The sequence below is a fragment of the Eretmochelys imbricata genome, chromosome 2 (genome assembly GCF_965152235.1).
Source record: "Eretmochelys imbricata isolate rEreImb1 chromosome 2, rEreImb1.hap1, whole genome shotgun sequence".
In the NCBI taxonomy this organism is placed as follows: Eukaryota; Metazoa; Chordata; order Testudines; family Cheloniidae; genus Eretmochelys; species Eretmochelys imbricata.
Window position 1 is genome coordinate 178,381,490 of NC_135573.1, and position 23,357 is coordinate 178,404,846.

Consider the following 23,357-nt stretch of genomic DNA (forward strand, 5'->3'; position numbering starts at 1 on the left):
AGCTAAACAAATGTACAGGGCCTGGTTCTGCCACACTTACTCAGAATGAGCAGTACTTTAGTTCCATTGAAAAGCTTGAGGAATCACTCAATGGAAGAAGGATGTGACACAGAAACCAAGCCCATAGTTACTAATATATACGAACCACAGTAACCAGATTTTAAATTGTCATTTTTCCTTCCTCCTCCAACGTTTATTTGTGTGACTATGGGTTACAGTAGCACTTTCCTGCAGCTCCATCAGTTTTTAATGGTCTCCTTCTAAATGATAATGGTAAATAGTAATTGCCCAGCTTACAGCAATGCAAAGCCCAGGCTATGCTAAAACTCTAATAATGCATATGTCTCTAAGTGTTTCAGAATGCAAAATAGTTTGCGATGAATAGTACTGAATAAAATCTCTTTGTTTTCTAGATATGTTCGGTAAAGGAGCGGCACGCCAGTGAAATGCGAGACCTGCCCAGCCGCTATGTAGAAATAAGTATGACCCCACAAACTCTCTCTTTTTAAAAATAACAGAAAAGGTTTTCACAGCTAAATATCAATATTACATAATTTTGGAAGGCTTGTTTTCTCATTTCAGAATGAATCCGTGGCTCATTCAGAGGTAGCAATTTGAAATAACACAAAGTCATCCTTCTTTTTAATCTGTGAAGTTTGCCTAATTCCGTCTTGAGACGCTCATGAGTCTGAAACTTCTTCATGTTGTGGCCCTTTTCTTAAAACAGAGATTGTTTGTGCCATAGCTCCTAACTTCCCAATCCCACATCTTCTCAAGTAACTATGTGCTGCTTGATTGCCTTGCTCACCACCTTCCCTCCATTTTCTCTCTCTTGGGCATGGTGTTGTGCAGCCTCTACTGCTCCAGTGTCAGGTTTCCTTGTAGTTTGCTTTGCCTCCCTGGTTTTTGCTATCCTTTCAGTTCTGGTCATTTGTGTAACTTTGGTCACCATTGAATATACAGGGGAAAAAACCCCTGACAAACAGATACAAGAAGCAGGGTACAAAGCAGGTTGTGGGAGGGGTTGTTTTGTTTAATTAAAAAATAAAAAGCCCCCAGAGTCCCTGGAAGATATTCCTATTCTGGACTGTGACTAGCAGGAAGCATAACCTCTTGAAAGAGTGAAAGCTCTCACCCCATTGTAATGAAAACAACTCTGTTGGTACGTGGAAGCAGTGCATGGACCACACTTTGAGAACCTCTGCTCTTACTTGGTCCTCTGTTACGAGGACATGGGATTAGACAAAATTGGTTGCCATACAAAATTGGTTTCCAGCCAGGTCCTGTTTGAAAATAGTAAAATTCCTATTGATTTCCATCGGGCAGGATTTTGCTCTCTGTTGTCTAACTTCAGGACACTGAATCAAGTGATTCCACAGAAAATAAATTTATACTATTCATTTTGATAGTGATTTCAGGCAAATGTCATAATTTCATAAATTACTGTATTTAGTGACTAGTACTGATTGGGCTAGATCCATAGGAAAAAATCTGAAAATTAACTGGGATGATCCTCAGTCTCCATCTGGACATGCAAGAAGTTTGGATATTTTGAGAGGAAGGAATACCTGAAAATTAAGTGGATTACAAAATACGTTTATTGAGCACTGTTCTGTTTTTCCTACAGAATCATCTGAATGGAGAACTATATAATTTATGAGAGAATCATAAGTAGAAGGAGAAGTTTAGCCTTCTGTTCCACTCTCAGGTCATCTGCATTTTTCAGTACCCAAAAGCTTGTTGGGTTTCCCCTTTAGAAAATAATAAAATGAGATGATTTATATAATAAGTGATCAAAAACAGCTTTTAGTTTTTCAGGAGAGACTCTAATACATACACAGGTAGTTGACCTTATTGGACTCTGTGTGGAACTTCATTTAAAAAAAAAAATGTAAGGCTTTATCAAATTGCATAGACACATGTCTGAAGGCTAGCGATTTTTGTGGAGGGAACTTCTTAATCTTACCTCTTTCAGCCCCGTGTCTTCAGTGTATATTTGAGGATCAGTGTTTTATCTCACTTACCTGTTAAGAATCTGCTTGAGATTTTCCTTTCTGGTTTCAGGTCACAGCACTGAGACAGCTCTGCTGAATGCTCTGAACAGCACTCTTAAAATATGGGCATAAGGTTGGGGAGCATCATTTGTTCAAGTCTCAATAGAGATTACAATAGCTTTTGATACCTTTTAGAAGATCTTTCTAAAGAACTTTGTATCATACAGTGGCATCAGTTTCAGTTTTACTGTAGTTTAAACTTTACTTTGAGGTATTAGATAATGAGATCTGGTAATCTCAGTGGACAGCACAGCAACCAGTATGGTTTTTGGCAGAAAACATTAGTATGTCAAGTAAGATACTGTACTCTTACTGAATGTGCATTTAATGTACAAAACTTAAAGCAAATGAAATTCAGTGAGCAAGAAACTACCACCAGTGGTTGAATGACAAGTTTCATCATAACATCCGGGCACCTTAACTTTGTAAAAAATCAAACAACCAAAGACAATAACTGTTATCATGTTGAGGCTTTGAGGTTTTTTTTGTTTTTTTCCAAACTTCACATAATGAATGAATCCCAGAGGTGGACTGTGAAGCATCACACTTGGATCTTTGCTCTTCAAGATACTTATAGGACAGATAACAGTTCCTCCTTGAAGGTTAAGAGTGCTCAGATTTGCACCACTCTAGAGTCATGTTCCTAGTGCATCATAAGTTCATGTGTTTATAACAGTACAGACTGTATTGGCATCAAGAGAGTATAAACATTTTACAGTGGCTTACAGCTTGGTGAATAGGAAACTGAACAACTCCTGCTCCTTAAATTTTACGTTGGAAAGAAAAGGTGCCAAGTATTATAAAGCAAGTTCTCTCTCGCCATCTCATTCTGTGACGGTTTGTTTCCTTGTGGTAGTACAGTCAGGAAATTAAATGTGGCATCTATCTTGCTTCTAAACCAGGCTATCCCATGCCATGAGAGAAAAATTATACTAAACTGTTCTAACTGTACTTTTTTTAAAATTCTGATGCCTTGTTTATGCCTAAGAGAAATTAAATCAAATATCTGGACAGGGTTCAGATGTTAAGGCATATGTTACAGCAGTAACTTGGTATCTTTCAGTCTAGTAGCAATGATGTTGTAATAATTTTACCTTTTTTGTCTTTTTTCTTTTATATGCTACAATTCCCTGCTTGCATGGTTCTTACATAAACTCCACAAATGTTGCTGCCAGGGTAACAGTTTGTTAGATGAGCTGATTGTATCAGTTCAGCTCTGTCAGCTACCACAGTGAAGTACCATATTGATTAGAAAGTATTGGTATTGAATTACAAGTTTAACTTAGACTAAAGACCACTGTGATATTTTAAAAGAATTTTTGATATCTGTGCTTACTCCATCTGATTTCAGAGTTCTTGCTGTTTGTTATACTTCACTAAGCCATTCCTGTTGTTGTTTGCATCTGCATTACTTTTTTTATTAAAAAAAAAAACTTTAACGCTAATTTAGATTTTTAGTATATACATAAAAATATAGATTGATCCGCATGCTAAGGCTGCAGTTCAGGAAAGGACTTAAGCACTTGCTTAATTCCTCTAAATATGCATAAAGTTGAGCATGTGCTTATGCACTGACCTGAATAGGGATCCTTTCCTCAGCGAAGACCTAAAAAGCAATATGAGAATCTTATTCTAAAGGGTAGGAAATAATTAATATTTTCCACTTACATAATGCCTTTCACCAAAGATCACACAGCATTTCACAAACCATTCCTTACCGATCCTGGCTAATAGCCATTAATGGACTTAACCTCCATGAATTTATCTAGTTCTCTTTTAAACCCTGTTATAGAACTAGCCTTCTCAACCTCCTCAGGCAAGGAGTTCCACAGGTTGACTGTGCGCTGTGTGAAGAACTTCCTTTTATTTGTTTTAAACCTGCTGCCTATTAATTTCATTTGGTGGCCCCTAGTTCTTATATTATGGGAACAAGTAAATAACTTTTCCTTATTCACTTTCTCCACACCACTCATGATTTTATAGACCTCTATCATATCCCCCTTTAGTCTCCTCTTTTCCAAGCTGAAAAGTCCTAGCCTCTCTAATCTCTTCCAAACCCCTAATCATTTTAGTTGCCCTTCTCTGAACCTTTTCTAATGCCAGCTTATCTTTTTTGAGATGGGGAGACCACATCTGTACGCAGTATTCAAGATGTGGGCGTACCATGGATTTATATAAGAGCAATAAGATATTCTCCGTCTTATTCTCTATCCCTTTTTTAATGATTCCTAACATCCTGTTTGCTTTTTTGACTGCCGCTGCATGCTGCATGGACGTCTTCAGAGAACTATCCACGATGACTCCAAGATCTCTTTCCTGATTAGCTGTAGCTAAATTAGCCCCCATCATATTGTATGTATAGTTGGAGTTATTGTATTGGAGTAAAATGTAAGATGAAATCCTGGCCCCTTGTAGTCAGTGGCAGAGCTCCTAAAGACTTCATGATGGCCAGACTGTCACCCCAGGGGACTTATTCAAAGTCCAGCTTCTAACCAACTATAACACCTCCAGACACTCGTTATTTCCAAGTAGAAAATACTTAAGGTAGACTGCTAACTGGTGTAAAATTGCATGTATAGTGGATGTGCTCCCCAGCGCACCTTTGTGTCCCAGGGAATGGTCACAGAACTACAGATCAATCCATACACGTTTCCTAGTGAAATTGCTACTGATGAATTTCAGCCACTGGAAAGTCAGATTTTGGATTTTGATTGAAGTGGACATCGTGACAACCAATTTGGTTTTTGGAAGAAGATGCTGAATATTTCATTTTGGCTCATAGAGATACTGTACTCTAGCATTGTAAGAACTTTAAAAAAAAAAAAAAATCTTATTAGCGTCCACAATCAGCAGAAAATTGTCACCAGTGGTTAAATGCCAACTTTTTTATATATTTATTTATGTAAACATTTAATCAGAGACCCCTGCACATCTTAAGTCCTAAAAATAAATAAATAATCTAACAGACAAAACATCATACCCCATATAGTAAACCCACATTGACTCATACTGCTATTACCCCTTTAGCCTCACATGATGACAAAAAAGGCCATATTCACAATTAGCAAAATGCCTGATGAAATAAGTGAGGCTAATACTGTGATCTGAAGGCTGCCATATTCCTCCCCTGTTGGTTGCTGAAGTTGCCTATTTGTAATTTTGCATACACACACAATTTTCCCATTCAATGTACTTTTGTGAAGGAAAGGTCACCTTTGAGGCCATCAATATTTTTAGCTTCTAAAATTCTGTCAATCTGTTGTTAAAAGATGACAAGGATTCTATGTGATTTCCTTGAAGACTGTATGTAGGGCCCTACCAAATTCATGGTCATAGGATTTTTTAAAAACCATAAATTTCATGATTTTAGCTATTTAAATCTGAAATTTCACATTGTTGTAATTGTAGGAGTTTGCCGAGGGGGGCAGGTGTCACAAGGTTATTATAGCGGGAGGTTAGGTTACTGCTACCCTTACTTCTGCGCTGCTGCTGTGGGGGTGCTGCCTTCAGAGCTGGGCGCCCAGCTAACAGCTGCTGCTCTTCAGCCACCCAGCTCTAACAGCAGCGCATAAGTAAGGGTGGCAATACCACAACCCCCCTAAAATATCCTTGCCATTCCCCCCCTCCCGTGTAACTCCCTTTTGGGTCAGGGCCCCCAATTTGAGAAACACTGGTTTCCCCCTTGAAATCTGTGTAGTATAGGGGTAAAAGAACACAAAAGACCAGATGCCTGACTAATCTAATTGCCTTCTATGACGAGATAACTGGCTCTGTGGATGAGGGGAAAGCAGTGGACATGTTGTTCCTTGACTTTAGCAAAGCTTTTGACACAGTCTCCCACAGTATTCTTGCCAGCAAGTTAAAGAAGCATGGACTATGGATGAATGGACTATAAGGTGGATAGAAAGCTGGCTAGATTGTCGGGCTCAACTGGTAGTGATCAATGGCTCCATGTCTAGTTGGCAGCCAGTATCAAGTGGAGTGCCCCAAGGGTCGGTCCTGGGGCCGGTTTTGTTCAATATCTTCATAAATGATCTGGAGGATGGTGTGGATTGCACCCTCAGCAAGTTTGCAGATGACACTAAACTGGGAGGAGTGGTAGATACGTTGGAGGGTAGGGATAGGATACAGAGAGACCTAGACGAGTTGGAGGATTGGGCCAAAAGAAATCTGAGGATCAACAAGGACATCCTGCACTTAGGACGGAAGAATCCAATGCACCGCTACAGACTAGAGACCGAATGGCTCGGCAGCAGTTCTGCAGAAAAGGACCTAGGGGTTACAGTGGACGAGAAGCTGGATATGAGTCAACAGTGTGCCCTTGTTGCCAAGAAGGCCAATGGCATTTTGGGATGTATAAGTAGGGGCATTGCCAGCAGATCGAGTGACGTGATCGTTCCCCTCTGTTCGACATTGGTGAGGCCTCACCTGGAGTACTGTGTCCAGTTTTGGGCCCCACACTACAAGAAGGATGTGGAAAAATTGGAAAGAGTTCAGCAGAGGGCAACAAAAATGATTAGGGGAGTGGAACACATGACTTATGAGGAGAGGCTGAGGGAACTGGGGATGTTTAGTCTTCAGAAGAGAAGAATGAGGGGGGATTTGATAGCTGCTTTCAACTATCTGAAAGGGGATTCCAAAGAGGATGGCTCTAGACTGTTCTCAGTGGTAGCAGATGACAGAACAAGGAGTAATGGTCTCAAGTTGCAGTGGGAGAGATTTAGGTCGGATATTAGGAAAAACTTTTTCACTAGAAGGGTAGTGAAACACTGGAATGCGTTACCTAGGGAGGTGGTGGAATCTCCTTCCCTAGAAATTTTTAAGGTCAGGCTTGACAAAGCCCTGGCTGGGATGATTTAGTTGGGGATCGGTCCTGCTTTGAGCAGGGGGTTGGACTAGATGACCTCCTGAGGTCCCTTCCAACCCTGATATTCTATGATTCTATGAGATATCACAATCCATGAGGTTTTTCATGGCAATGAATTTGGTAGGGCCCTAACTATAGGCCTCTGTCTGGAGAAATATATGCTGTAAATGGTGGGAAATGTTCCCATTGATGACTTAATTGCTGTGAAATAATAAAAAGTGATGGGATGTTTTCGGCAGTAGTACAATATGTTGCTACATTTCACAAAGTAAAGTACTCGGCAGTATTGGGGAAGACGTAGATAAGGATTTGCTTAGTTCCATGAAAGTGATGTAAATGTTTCATAAATGCTATGTATTCTGGGTAGTACAGTTATACAGCCAGTCTTAATGCTGACATTACACTATGCACTACATTTTTTAACATAGGGACCATCTTGCACTGCCAAGGTGATGGACTAGATGACCTAATTGTTCTCTTCCATTTCTAATTTGAGAGTCTGTAATAAGTAATGAGTGTTTTGTTTTAAGAGCAAGTTTTCCATTTGATTCCACTCTACATCCGTATCCAGTAAGGTGACAGCTGTTAATCATGAAGGGTTTAACAGAGCCCCAGCTTTATCTAGCATAATATTTCTTGCTTTCTGATCACACCATCTAATTCAGTGTTGACAGGTACTAACCAGCCCTAACCCTAGCTAATGAAATCATATTCTACGTCAAAGTAGTGAAAATACTTAATCCTTCAGTTTGTGTCTTTCCGGCCAGGTCAGGAGTGGTTGATTGGTGATTTTTTTTTATCTAGCCCCACTAGTTCTGAACCTTCCCATGTTACAACAGAAAGTTTTGAGACCACCTTCTCTCCCAATCTACCCATGTGTTGGTTGTGAGCCATGGAACCAGTCTGTAACTCTCCTTGGGGTTTTGAGCTCCAAGTGGAAAACCCATCTTGTGTATCCTGTGCAAAATCTTGTACTGATGCCAAGTCTGGGGTACACACAGAATCTGACATTTGGTATCAGTTATATCCTATAAAGTACTCCTCCTATGGAAACTCAAGTAAAATAATGTTTTATTAGAATGTCATTTGAATGCATTCTCAGTTAGTAGGTAGTCACTTTATTGCTCATGTAGGACATGATGTAATTTCAGGAGAAGAATTACAGTGAACTGTAGAGGCACACTGCTGCCTTTGAGTACAAATATAGGATTCCCATGTTGACTATTTCACTGTACTTGCACAAAAAGGCAGAGTTCCTGTTGAGCACTTGCTTTCTGATGCATGGCCTCTCATGTACTGTTAAAAACTAGTTTCATTTCCTTCCTAATTTTGAATCACAATTGACATCTTTTAACCTAGAAATGTCTGGTAGTTTCTTCTGTTCAGGTTCTCTGCTGGCTGGAAATGCTTCCGTCCTTGAGATACTATCACTTTACAAAAATAATACAAAGAAATTAGCTACCCTTTGGGTGGGTAATGAAAGAAAGAGAGCTTACTGTAAATATTGAAATACTTAAAATGTCCAGGCAGGTTCTTAGAAATGGGTCTTTCCAATCACAAACATTAATGTTACAAAATCACATACATATTTTTTATTTTACTTAATGCTTATATTTCAAGATTTTAGGCACTTTTAGCAATGTGCCTAAAAGAATGGATGTTAACTTTTTCTTGGTAAAATTCAACCCTGTGCAGATGATAGCACATCACATGTACATCACTTAAGCCCTCAAAAGAGAGCTTGAGAGACACTGAAGTGGTGCATAGGTCTTTTACTGGCCCCTCTATACAAGGGTGAATTTACCCACTGTGACTAAATGATCACTTTTATTTTCTGTTGGATGCAATTGTATGAATCTGAAAACAGCTCAGATCAGCATGTGATATTTTGTGACCTGTTTTGTATTGCTTACATAGTCTAGCCAGAAACTGTGCTAATAGTTGAAGACCATCCTCGAACCTGTAACATAGGAAAGACTGGAGACATTCTGTGCTCTCCTATATCAGTTCCCCCCAAAGTTAAGATATGGGAAGGTTAGGTTGTGAGTGAATTCCCTATGCCAGTTTAGTTTAGTCTTCTGCTTTCTCATCTTAGTAGATGATGAGTGAAATCCTGACTCCATTGAAATCAATGGCAAAAATCTCATTGACTCTTCGGGGTCAGGATTTCATCCAATATGCCTGTAGCGTAACAAGGGAAACTATGTGCAACTAAATAAGTGAAACAAGCATTTTAGTTTTAGTTTTTGTCTACAGCAGCGATTCCCAAACTTGTTCCGCCGCTTGTGCAGGGAAAGCCCCTGGCGGGCCGGGCCAGTTTGTTTACCTGCCGTGTCCGCAGGTTTGGCCGATCGCGGCTCCCAGTGGCCGCGGTTCGCTGCTCCAGGCCAATGGAAGCTGCTGGAAGTGGCGTGGGCCAGCTCCCATTGGCCTAGAGCAGCGAACCGCGGCCACTGGGAGCCGCAATCGGTTGAACCTGCGGACGCGGCAGGTAAACAGACCGGCCCGGCCTGCCAGGGGCTTTCCCTGCACAAGCGGCGGAACAAGTTTGGGAACCACTGGTCTACAGCATTGTTGTGCATCTTTAAAACGTGAAATATTAACAGTTATGCACTTAAACCAGTTTTATGTGATTAATTTGGTAAAAGATGCAGCACAGTATCTTGTCACCTCATTGCATTAGCCTTTTTTTTTAAATGGACAAGATCAAGGATTTCAGCCTGCTTTTCACTTTTCAGTATTTTTTTTTTTTTTTTGACAGACTAACATAGAGCAGAACTGATCTGAATCAGTGTGTCTTGCATCTTGGTTCCTGTAAGCCTTAATCATAAATACGTTTTACTTGGATGTGGTCTCATAATGCATATAGATGCTTGTTTTGGTTTAATAGTTTCATGATCTTGTTCAAATTAATAACAATTCTTGAATAGCTATTCGTTGGGTGGTTCTTTCTCTCATAACAAACTACCTGTAAGGTTAGGTTAATTTGGCTCACTACGTACCTTGTGTTCTGTATGGCTATAACGTTTGTAATCTGTTCAATAAAAGCCTTTTGACTAGCTGTTTCAAAGTCTTTTATCAGATAAACAAGAAGCATTTGTACTAGATGTTCTTTGTTCAAGGCTGTAGCAAGAGAACTATAGCATTGTATTTCAACAAGGTCTCTTGAGGAGGATGAGCTATAGAGAAGCTGATCTTGAAACCAGAAAAATTAAACTCTGAGAACAAAACTTACTGCAACATTCTGTTTCATCTTGCCCAACTGCTGTTTTGGTTTATCCCATCTTCACAGCTAGGTGGACAAATAGGGTAACGTTTTCAAAAGTGCCAAATTGATTTAGGAACTGTAGTCCCATTTGAAAGTCAATGGAAATTAGATTATTTAGAATGTTCTACCCAGGCTCTTTCTAGAGATGTCACTAAGCGCCATGTTCTTCCCCCAAATTGAATCCTCAGTCTTCTTTAAATGTCTCTCAGAGCAGTAGACATCTTCTTTAGCCACCATTTGATAAGTTGTCAATAAATATTCCTCTGTCCTCCTCATTTTTCGTTTTGTCCATTTTATTTTGTGTCTTCTTCAAGTTCTCCCTCTCTGCTTTGAGTATTCCTTTCAGTCCTTAAATGCTAAATTGAATGTCAGGAGCAAGATATATTATGTAGATAATGTTTCTGACATCAGCTACTCTAAAATCAGCACTCAAAACATGTGATATATTCCCAGCAGCATTGTCAATCTTGCAGGACGGAACAAAATAATTGCCTAGAGGATTAAAAATGTCAGCATATTCTACCCAGGGATATTGTTGATTGACTGTTAACCTTATGTGATGCATTCATCCCACAATGATGTCACAGTGTCTGTGTTAATTTTTTTTATATGTATTTGCTTATTCCTTTAGAGACAAATGTTACATTTAACTCTTATTTCATACCAGTTTTTCTTACTTAATGGATGATTATTTCCCCTCTTTCCTCCCCATTTCTTTTACGATCATTTCTTTAGCTTTCTTTTATTTTATCACTCAAGATTACAGTGCATTTCCTTCTTCTAATTTAATTAGTGGTAACTAATGGCAACACATTCATTATCTGTGCTCAGTTTCTTCTAAAATGGAAATGAAAATCACTGTGCCCGGGATCTACACATAGGGTTATATAAAATGCACCTTGCTAGTCCAAATGCAATCACTTACAGATCTTCTCTGTGTATATTTATGTTACCTATATGGTGGGCAAGGATCAAAGAGAGAAAAAGCAGCAAAGTGCTCCCTGATGTTAAATGTACAAATGTAAACTGAGCAGAAGAAAAAAAATATGTAATTTATTTCCATTTCAGGTGATGTATATGATGTGGTTCACTGTATACTGAAACAAAACTTTTTTTAAAAATAAACATTCAACTGTTTTTTGCAACCCCTTCCCCCAGCACAATTACAGTCAGCGTTCAAATCCCCTGGGTTCAGGAGTGATCTTGGAAATTCATTTTCAGTTTTAAAAATCAGGCCAAAGAAGGAAATATCAGCAAACATTTTCTTTTTTTAAAAAATCTTGATTCTGCTTATAAAAATCACAGCGATAGCATATGATGGAGCCCAAAAATGTTTCTTTTCCTAACCCTTAATTTAGTTTCATTTGCAAGTTGCAATCTTCTGTCACCCAGTGAGTCTAACAAGGAGTACTGTAGGCTTGTTATATACCGTGGGCCTGATTTATTTGAGATGCTGAGCATGTACAGCTGGCCACCTCTGAAAATCAGATCCATGTTTTTCTGGGAGAGTGGATCATGCTCTTATATAAATCTGTGTCTTTCCTGTGTTGCAGTTTTCCAGTTCGATACTGAATTCTACATCAGTGGACTTGCACCTCTCTGCGACCAGCTTGTTGTACTTTCATACGTAAAGGAGGTTTCTGAGAAAACGGTAATTACTTTGGTGTTACAGTTGCACAGGAGTGCAAAACCTCCTCAGGTTTAAGTTAGACTCAATGATTATCTGTGAAATGATTCTTCATTAGCTGAGTCTGTAATGAACAATGGATACAATTTCCTTGACTTATAAAATAAGGTCTACAGAGGTTATGTTGAAGTCTAGTGTATTTACCTTTTAGAGGTCCTGCTGTCTGGTCTCCTTTGTTCCTTGGGGGGAACAAAGAAAGCCTCTCTCTCAATCTTTTCTGGTGTTTGTGTATGAGAAGGAATGAAGGATACATCCAGCTGAAAGGACAGGCAACTTGCTGACACTGTGCATTTTCAGGAATGAGAGAGTGAAGTTGATCAGCTCTAACAATAGGAGTCAGTGTATTTGGGGCAGTGGAAATTACTGGAAGAGTGGTTGATTGTTTCCTTCGCCTCTGAGACATCTGGTTTGTGCACTGTATATTTTTGTAAATACATAGCACTTGGAATTAATATCGCTACCAGGAGGGAAACAACCATGCCTGCCTCGTATATTTGTTTCAGAATAGACCTAAAAAGTGGGGAAAGGAAAGCCCTTGAAGCCCCAATATAAGAGTGGCAGATGTTCTTGATCATCTCTTTGATAGCGTGCCTGCGTTAGACAGTCATCGCTATAGTAACCTTAAGCAACTGGGTGCACATGTTGCTAGGCAATGAAGTGCTGTAGGCTCAAACTAATGCTCAAACCTATTGAAATCAATAGGGTTAGCTTCTAGCCCTATTGCAGGATGTCAGATTAGTATTTTTTATTTATTTATTTTAAGGCAAAAAAATAAAAATGCCACAGCAGCTTCTTCCGAGAGAGATAGTACAGTAATTCCTCTGATGTGAGAGAGTCTTTTGAAAGGAAGCAAGGTAACAAATGAAAAGGGAAATGGGAGAGTGAAATGCTAGTAAGCAAGGAAATTGGAAGTCATTGTTAATGAAAAAGTAGTATTGGAAAAGAGCTGGGATAAAGCAAGAGTTAAATGAGAACGATGAAAGAAATTCTGACTACTTCAGGGAACAGGGAGGGAAAGAGAATTTCAGGTCAAGCAATAATAGATCATAGCGGAGAGATTTTGAATGTATTTGCATTTGTTTTGTGTTTTTGTGAAAGATGCCAAGCTGATAAAACTGGACCCCTCTAATTGTCCAAAGCAAACATACAAAGGGTGAGCAAATGCTGTGAAAGGTTCCTTTTGCTGTCCTGCCTATATACCTCTGCTATGACCTGGAGAGAGACATGTCTTTAAGGGGGGATAAAGTAGTTCAGTCTCAAGGACCTATCAGTTTGGTCTCTCTGCTGTGATTGCCAGCAATGGTGACAGTTACCATCAGTGATGATCTCCGTGTTGTAGAATTCTGTTTGTTGTGAACTAATGAGCCCACCAACTCATTTCAGGACTGGCAAATAACTTTCAGTCATTACAAACTAGGATTAGATTTGAACCAGTGACTTCAGCTGACCACTTCTTAGCCCTGGTCTACACTACAAACTTGCGTTGGTATAAACATGTTGCTCAGGGGTGTAGAAAATCCACCCTCTGAGCAATGCAGTTATACTGACCGAACTGCCGATGTAGACAGTGCTGCATCAGCAGGAGGGCTTCTCCCATTGACACAGCTATCACCTTTCGGGGATGTGGAGTACCTATGCTGATGGGAAAGCACAGGTAGCAGCTTCACTAAGTACTCCATTATTGAGTTTGATTCATAACTACTTTTTTTTTTAAGTGACAGTGCTGGGGCCTTGGCACAATTAAAAATACAAGGCTGTAAAGCCAGTAGTTTCACCTGATCCCAAAATCAGAAAATAACTAACCACACGTGAAAGTCCAGTCCCAAACTTTATGCCACTCGACCCACAAATACTCAGAACAGACTCGCTATGTTCCAATTACTCGAGCTCATCAGTGTATCAAGAATTCTGGATTACTTTCAGATTAATATGCTCCTGCTTTGACTGGATGCTTAAAGGATAAATTTAGACTGAAATCCACCCTGCTTCAAAAAAAACCTGGGACTGGCCCCAGTATACAGTTAAGCCCAGAATCAGGTTGCTGCAACCTTCCCCTTCGTGGGGCTGTGTCTCTGCAGGGATTGGACACAGCTGAAGATCTAGCCCACTAGTTAATTTTTTTAACTGAAAACTCAGGTTCTCAAAGTCCATTGGTTGATAAATATACTAGGTGACCATCATTATGATGCCATTAGGAATATGACTAGTGCTATTAAATCACAAATTTACACATTAGTAACTTTTGCAATCATCTAGAAGTAAGCTACTTTTCAAATCTCAAAAATCAGGAATTTTATTTGCTAGATGGAACCAAATGAGGTTGGATGCACCCCCAGAAACAAGTGGTAGAGCCCACTTAAAAATCTGTTTAATCAGTCTGAGATAATCCATTTCATTTTGAATTCTAGAAAATTAATTCCATACTCTGAGTGAGTGCTGTGTATTTGGTTAAGATACAGTGTATTATTCGTACATACATCAAAGATTAAAAATTGTTTGGTAAGTGCAAATCTCTGTGTGGCCTTAGCTGTGGAATCACTAACATGCAATTATAACTTATGTACCTAACACAATGTAAAATTCTATTTGTGTAGTCATTTGTGACGTGCATTTTGCTCTGTGTTGGTTACATAACTTAAGGGCAAACCAAAGAAAGAATAGGAACAAATAATAATTCTTTGTGATTTATGTACAAAAACTAATCAACAGCACACAAATTATGAACTGCAAAATTTACAGTTGAACACAAAATTTGAAGTTCATATCTGGTGAATATTTGAGCTAAAATCATTTTTCACGAAACTCTGTTTGCAAAAAGTGAACATGAAAGGGTAGTGAGACATGGCTAAATTGAAATTTGCTTTCAAATTTGAATGAATATTTGTGGAAAGTTTTTTCCCCTGTCGTCTCTGCTCCATTCACAGTGTAGAAATTTCACTCCACTCTTCTCAGATGGTGACATAATTGTATAAATCTACAAAACACAGTGAAGGAAGATTTCAGCTGTTTGTTTCTTGTGGGCATAACCACTTCATAGCTACAGAGAACTGGGAATTTAAGTCTGATACTGACAATTTGGGCATGTCTATTGTCGACAATGGGTATCCTTCTGGAAAACTCAGTGGCAGAAGTTGGTATTTAAATCTTGTTCTCAGGTGAACATCAGTTGATATAAAGAGGACAAATTGCATAACCTATTTTTGTGGTTGAATTTTTCCCAGGAAATGGAATGTTGTGCAAGACCTAGACTGGATATTATTCAACCCCTACCTGAGTCTTGTGAAGAGATCTCCTCTGATGCTCTGACTGTTCGAGGATTCCAAGAAAACGAATGTAGAGATTATCATTTAGGTGAAAAGTTTCAGTATCTCTTATTAGGGGTTTTTGGTTGTTGTTTTTTTTTTTTGCGGGAGGGGGGGAGGTGGTGGTAAAGAAACAGCCTTGACTAATTACTCTCACAAAAGTCAAAACATTAAATTGCTACCATATCCTCTAGTGCCTCTGTCAATATCTATCTATGGCAATTGTTCTGTGTACTGCAAAAACATGACTTAATGCAATGCTAATGTTGCTAAGTTAAAATTACAAAATGTCAAGATATTAAAAAATTAAAGTTCCAACATAACATTCCCTGGGCTGTGTTGCATTTGCTTGGTTGCCTTGGGTATCCTGAAGGTATTATATGTTGAGAATATTTAATTATGTAGATTACATATATTAAGTTACACATTTAACCACAAAATAATGCCATCTGTACCAATGCTGCCAATGAGGTTTGTCCGCAACATCTGGGTTAAACTCTACTAACTAATTTTGTCATATAATTTCTGCATCGGTACAGAACCAACAACAATGGACTCCTGGTCCATGACTGGTGCTTCTGTTCTATGCAGGATATAGGATGCCATCAATGAAGACTTAGAGGGTAGCATAATTAATGCTGGTCAACAGACTTAATAGAAAAATAGGACTTGTCATACAAATTGATATAGTTTATTGTTGAGATTGCACGTTTGGTTGATTAACGGGAACTGCACTAACAGTTTACTTAAATTTTTGTAAGGCACTTGACTTAGTACGACAAGGCATTCTCTGGCTAACCGAGGTACTTCTGTGGCCCTGGTTACCATAGAATCTGTGTTCCTCGCAATCTTTAATGTATTGATCCTCCAGGGGGGATTGGTTTAAATCAATGCAATTTAAATCACCTATTTGAATCATTATTTAGATCAGCAAGCAGGAAATCTGGATTTAAATCATTGGTCTTAATTGTGTGTTGCATTGGTACTTTTAAGTTATTTTCCTTAAGAAAGGTTGATTTCACATTAATTGGTAACTATTAAAAACATGTTTATTTGCAACTAAATATAGTCTTTACCCCCAATTTGGAATTTCTTCTTGCTAACTAGGAGAATACACTATATCTATGCAGATTTATATAGCTTAATTTACCTTTATTCAGATTATAATTTTTTTATTATGTTAGAAAATGGTGAATCGTGTCAAACTCTGTGTGGAAGGAAATTCAATTAAAAATACACTAAAGCAGCATTTTAGTTTTTTATTAAATAAAACTACCTTAAGTGCTGGATACATAAGAAAAACAAAGCTTATCAAAAAGCGTTTTGCATTTAAAGCTAACTGACTTACTTAAACAAAGGAAGTATTGTTTCTAGTAAATGAATTGAACTGACAGTTTCTGGTCACCATATTCTTCCGGATTTTAGAACTAGTAGATCTTATCCTCTTGCACCCACATTTTTTCCGTAGCGATTGGAAGAGGGAAAACAAGCTTTCCTGATTTTTCAACTCCCAACTGGTTCCTTAGCTTTGAATGAACTAGTCATTAAACTGAACTAGTTGAATAAACTGAAATAAAGAAAATGTTGTCTGTGCACTTGTAGAAGGGACTAATGTCAAAAGCTTGTTTAGCACTTCAACAAACTCTTCTTCCGGGTGTTTATCCAGTGATTTTACCAGTTCAGTTATGTGGCTTTTTTTAAAACTTGGCAGCAAGCATGTACATCTTAATATTTTTGTGTTTCATTTAAACCATTTAAATTATTTTAGTAGATTATAATAAGTTTAGGAGTTAATGTAGGCTCTTCTTCGTGTGATTGCACATGTCCACTCTGTTTCACGTGTATGTGTGCCCAGCGCACCAGAGCCAGAGAAGATATTTTTCCTGTAGCAGATCCATCAGGGCAGTGCATTTGCCTTTACCACGTGGTGCAATTGATCAGTGTAATAAAGGACTCCCTCATTTCCATCAATGATTTGTAGTTTGAGCATGTGGACTTATTTACTGAAGTCTTTCCCCGCTGTCATTAGTCCAACTCTTTCTTGCCCTGTTCAATCCAGTTGTAAACCTGGTATGTTCTTCCCAGTACTGGCATCATCTGGCAGACATTTGCAGTCTCTGGAACAGAGTGGCACAGCACTGTGGCTGTCAGAGTACTCTGGATATGACTTGGAGTCCAAGGTTACCTTGTATGCACCACTTTTCCATGACAGGAAGCCTCATCAGTCATCGCCACCAGCAGGAAGAGCTTGGTACCTATCTGATTGGAAGATGTTCCAGAGACCAGTACCCATGGAACAGTTATGGCTGGGGTCCTGTGCCACCCCACTGACTTTTTGGAATCCCTGTGGTATATCTCCCATTTCAAAATCTTCTACTGTTCCTCCTGCTGCAAAGTCACCTAGTAGGTCCTGAGCCATTATGAAGACAATCAGGCTCCTATTTCTGCATTCCTCCCACCAACAGGGGGCGGATCAGTGTTTTCTGACCTTATAACCATGAGACCCTTAAGGGGTTTGGTCAGGCTTTACATCTCTAATAGCAGATCCCACTTGTCTCTGGGACTTCATTTTGGTATTGGCAATGCTAATGGGTCTGCCTTTTGAGCTAATGGCCATCACTTCTTTGTTACATCTGTCTATGATGGTAGATGGTAATGGTGGCCATTACCTCCATGGGGAGGGTGACAGAGTTACATGCCCTGGTTGCTGACCCTCCATACATGTTTTTTTGTAGGGACAAAGTATATTTATGTCCTCATTCAAAGTCCTTCACTGAGTAGTTTGGAAGTTCCACTTTAATCAAGCCGTATACTAACCATCCTTTTTTCCTAAGCCATGTTCTCATAAGAATGAAGAGAGGCTTCATACCTTGGATATCAGAAGGGCATTAGTGTTTTACTTGAACAGAGCTAGATCTTTTAGAAGATCTAACCAGCTGTTTGTTTCAGTTATAGAGGGGATGGAAGGCCTCCCAGTTTCTATGCAGAGGATATATTGGTGGATTTCATCCTGCATAAGTTTGTGCTACGACATGGCCATAGTACATCCACCAAGCAGGTTTGTAGCTCACTCCACAGGATCCCTAACAGCTTCTGTGGCTTTTCTGGCTCGGGTACCTCTAAGAGACATTTGTAAAGCTGCAACGTGGTCATTGGTGCATACTTTTACAAAGCACTATGCTATAGCCTTGCAATCCAGAAACTATGTCAAATTTGGTTGAGTAGTTCTTCAGTTGTTGTTCAGCTAGACTCCCAAACCTTCCTCTAGTCTTAAATGCTTGTGAGTCACCTGAAGTGGAATGGACACATGCAATCGCTCAAAGAAGAAAAAACGGTTGCTAACCTGTTGTGTAACTGTTGTTCTTTGAGATATTTTGCACATGTCCATTCCTCAGCCCACCCTCCTTCCCTTCTATCTAGGAGTCTATCTAGTCAAAAGGAACTGAGAGGGACCAGGGGCAGCTCTGTTCTTTATACCATCAGCTGGCAGTGTGAGCATATGAAGGCGCATGCACTGTCTGGACTAAGGAAAAAACAGCTCCGGCTCTGCACCTGAAGTGCAGTGGACATGTGCAATGCATCTCAAAGAACAATAGTTACAGAACAGGATAGTAACCGTTTTTGTGATAATTTCAAATTTAATTTTAAATAAGTTTATTTAAAAATGCATTTAACTTAAATAATATATTATTTAAATATATAATTTATATTATTTTTGAAAACAGTGTAGGTTTTTATCCATTGTGTTATCTGCACGTCGCTTCTGTGAGGTAGGGAAGTGCTGTTATCCGCATATTACATATGGGAAACTGAGGCACAGAGACACTAAGGGCCAGCTATTTAAAGTTATTCAGGCATCTAAATGCACCGAATTTCAGTGGTAGTTAAATGGCTAGGCCCTTCTGAAAATCCTAGGGCGAGCCTATCTGTATCTCTAGGCACCTAAATAACTTTAAAAATCTCATCCTAGGTGACTTGCCCAAGGTCATATATGAGATCTGTGGTGGAGTAGGAAATTGAACCTGGGTTTCCCAAGTCTTAGGGTATGTCTACACTAACCGCCGGATCGGGTGGGCAGCGATCGATCCAGCGGGGGTCGATTTATCGTGTCTCATCTAGACACGATAAATCGACCCCCAAGCACTCTCCTGTCGACTCCTGTACTCCAGTGCTGTGAGAGGTGCAGGCAGAGTTGACGGGGGAGCGGCAGCAATCGACTCACTGTGAAGACACCACGGTAAGTCGATCTAAGTATGTCAACTTCAGCTACGTTATTCCCGTAGCTGAAGTTGCGTAATTTAGATCGATTTCCCCCTCCTCCCCCCAAGTGTAAACCAGGGCTTAAAATAGCACCCTAACCATTGCGCTATCTTCTTCTGATTAAAAGAATTAGCACTGTACAAAAACAATGCAGAATACAGTAAGGGTATTAAAAACTGACTGACAGATCTCAAAAAAGTAATTATTGAGGTGGAATCATCATCCAGTTGGGTTGTTTATCATGAGATTCTGTTGCCATGTGTTCTTGGCCCAGTGCTAACCAATATTTTTATCAGTGATCCAGAAGAAAATATATGATCTTTACTGGCAATGTTTGAAGATGACATACAGATTGGTGAAATGGTAAATAATAAATACAGGTAGATTATGCTGAATGATGTGGATCACTTGTGCTCATTTAAACATGTGTTTTAAGGTCAAAACCACAACAGGCATCTAGGAAAAAAGAACTTAGGTCTTGTCCCCAGGATGAAGGATATCACCTACAAAGCAGCGCCTCTGATGAGGATGTGGGGGTCATGATGGGTAATCAGCTGAATGTGAGCTCTCAGTGCGATATTGTGGCTAAGAGGACTAAAAGTGATCCTTGGAGAATATGGAGTAGGAGTAGGGAGGTGGCATTAGTAAGCCCATTCCTGGCATACTGTGCTCAGTTCTAGTGTCTGCACTTTAAAAAGGATATTTATAAATTGGCGGGAGTTCAGAAAAAGAGCTACAAGGCCTAATAACGGTCTGGAAAACCTGCTTTACAGCATGAGGTTGAAGAAGCGTAATCTTTTTAATTTCTCAAAATGAAGATTGTGATTTGATCACAGGCTATAAGAGGGTAGATTTTCAAAGGCACTGGGATCCTAACTTCTGCTGACCTAGCCTGTGCTTTTGAAAATCTACCCATACGTACCTATACAGAGAGGAGATTTGATAGCAGAAGACTCTTTAATCCAGCAGACAGAGGAATGACAAGATCCAGTGGTTGGAAGCTGGAGCTAGACAAATTCAGACTAGAAGTAAGGCACAAATTTTTAACAGTGAAGGCAGTTCTATCATTGGAACAACTTACCTAAAGATGTGGTGTATTCTCCATTACCTGAAGTCTTCAAATCAAGATTGGTTGTCTTTCTAAATAGGTATTTTCTAGTTCAAACAAAAGTTATGGGCTTGATGCAGAAACAATTGGGTGAAATTATATAGCCTATGTTATGCAGGAGGATCATAATCAGTGCTTGCTTTGTGCCAGGGCTTGCTAGGGCTGATCCCCGGCATCTCTAGGCTTCCTGCATCGGTTATAAATGTTAAAAAATTGTTCGTGTCCCAGCTCCTCTTTCATTACAAATTAAGTACTGATCATAATGGTCCCTTCTGGAGTCTCAAAGCCGAGTCTGATTTAAACATCTTACCCAGCAGCAAGTATCTCATACAGTCAACTTCAAATCAAAGTAGGCCTTCCAAACGTGAATGCACATCCATACCCTTAAGTAATTGCAAATGCAGTATACCCTCTGCCAGACTTCAAACCATTGTGTTCCCATCAAGAGAATTGGGGTTGCTTTATACCTATGCCCAAACACAAAGCTGGTCCGCACTATGGTGCTCCACTTTTCAATTAACATTCTGATTCATCTACCATGTATGAACTTTTTGATGGTTTAGAATATACTGAGTACAATAAATTGTTTTGTGTGTGTGTGTGTATATATATATAGATAGATAGATAGATAGCGTTAGGGCAAATTTCATCCCTGTGTCTACAAAATATTGAGAAGATTTTTTTTTTTCGGGCTTTGGGGAAAGAAATGCACTTTTGAGCAGTCGTCTTCTATGCAAGATTTTACCTTTTTGAGTGAGTTTTTACTTCAAGCTTAATCAAACTAAGGGTTTAAATGATTGGTGAATGCCTATAAATTACAGCATTGCAAATGCATTGCTGTAATGACGTACCAAGTCCCCCGGGGTTATGACATCTATCACTTATGCTTTTGATGGCCTTGACTTGGATGGGGAAGGTGGGTTTATTGCAGACTTAGTAGTATAATAGTCCTCTGACAGTATAACTGTGTGTTCTAAACCAACATAAAGTTTATACATAAAGGATGAATCAGAATTTTCAATAAGCTGTGGTGAGTTTTGAAAGCTGTTTTGCTTTTTAAACCAGTTTTAATTTATTGGAGCATACAGCACCTAAAGTCATCATATTCTGCAGAAGCGGCTTGCTGTCTTGGTTGCATCTCTATTTATTTTTTTCTCCCAAAGATGAACTAAAATGCAAGGCTTTTCTTTAGGAAAATAAAATAATAAAATGTCATGTGTTTGCAGAGCATTCTGAGGGTGAATCGCTGTTTTACATTATTAGTCCAAGAGATATTGTTGTGGCTAAAGAGCGGGACCAAGATGACCACATTGACTGGCTTCTTGAAAAGAAGAAATATGAAGTAATTTTTATCACTTTATCTTTAATTTCTTATGTTTGAAAGTGGTGTTCTCCATAGTAATGTTGCCATCCCATGTGAATGATTAGGCCTTATTTTAAGCTTGGTTCCTGATCCTGTAATCACATAAGCATATGTGTAGCTTTACTCACACATGCAGTCCCATTGCGTAAATCTTTGCAAGACTGGAGCTTACATGTGTAGTTTATGGAAAGGGTGTGTCTGTGTCTGATTCGGAATGTTTTAGATGTCACTAAAATTAGTAATGCTATTTGACTTTGAAGAAGTGAACTGGGAATCAGATATTTGTTGGGTCCATACAAACTGATTAAGGAAAAGAGGTTCACTTTAGGTGCATCAGAAGTCACCATTCTGAGACATTAGATATTGAAAGAGGTAACACTCAGATGTAGTTTCTTTTATATGTGGCACAGTTTTTAAAGTATTAAATAATTTAGGACCAAATATACAATTTTTGCTGCCAGACTCTGAAAGTAGCCAGACTCTGAAAATTGCTGAACACCAGCAGTGGTAATTGACTACACTAGGAACTAAGGTGCTTAGCTTCTTTGAAAAATCTGGTCATTTATTTAGGTGCCTAAATACTGATTTTAGGCACCTAGTATTGGTTCCACAATTTGCAATGTGTCTTTAAGTGGAACCTTATAGGCAATATTAATGCAATACCAAAGTTTTCTGATTTCCTGTAGTGAAACAGTTAGAGGACTTTGTAGACTGTTAAAAGACATTTGCAAAGGTTAATTTAAATTTACTAATGAGCTGAATGCATGCGTTTTAAAGTCAAATTCAAAACGTCTGGGAAAAAAGAACATAAGTCTCGTCCACGTTCAGCACGTATTTCTGTGGTTAACTAAATTTTGATATCCCCGATGCAGATTATCTTGAAAACATCCATGAGGATTTGTTTCTCCTGAGGAATAAATTCAAAATGGTGAATGCAGTTCTGTAGTTATGCAAAACACTGCAGTGGGTCCCACAAGACTCAAGTACCTTTCAAGTGGTAGCTTGTGTGTCTTGGGGTAAGTCTACACTACGGAATTAGGTCGAATTTATACAAGTCGATTTTTTAGAAAGCGATTTTATACAGTTGATTGAGTGTCCACCAACACTAATGCACTAAGCGCATTAAGTCGGTGGAGTGGGTCCACAGTACTGAGGCTAGCGTTGACTTTCGGAGCATTGCACTGTGGGTAGCTATCCCACAGTTCCCTCAGTCTCCGCTGCCCATTGGAATTCTGGGTTAAGCTCCAAATGCCTGATGCGGCAAAAACATTGTCGCTGGGTGATTTTGGGTACATGTCGTCAGTCGCCCCTCCGTGAAAGCAATGGCAGATAATCATTTTGTGCCTTTTTTTCGTGCAGGTGCCATACTGCTTTCAGCAGACAGTGCAGTAGGACTGCTAACCGTTGTCATCCACTGCTTCCACTGGCACTCTGCTCTCCTGGTGGTC

The 23,357-nt window shown here is 39.2% G+C and overlaps 1 protein-coding gene across 3 annotated transcripts in view; it reads left to right on the forward strand.

Annotated features, from left to right (window-relative positions):
* VPS41 (VPS41 subunit of HOPS complex) overlaps positions 1–23,357 on the forward strand; it is a 166,893-nt gene that overhangs the window by 83,349 nt on the left and 60,187 nt on the right. For all 3 annotated transcript variants that reach the window (XM_077811011.1, XM_077811010.1, XM_077811012.1), the window contains 4 exons: positions 414–480; positions 11,743–11,840; positions 15,098–15,227; positions 21,773–21,888. In XM_077811011.1, coding sequence (XP_077667137.1) covers positions 414–480; positions 11,743–11,840; positions 15,098–15,227; positions 21,773–21,888 — 411 coding nt within the window. The remainder of the gene's footprint in view (positions 1–413; positions 481–11,742; positions 11,841–15,097; positions 15,228–21,772; positions 21,889–23,357) is intronic.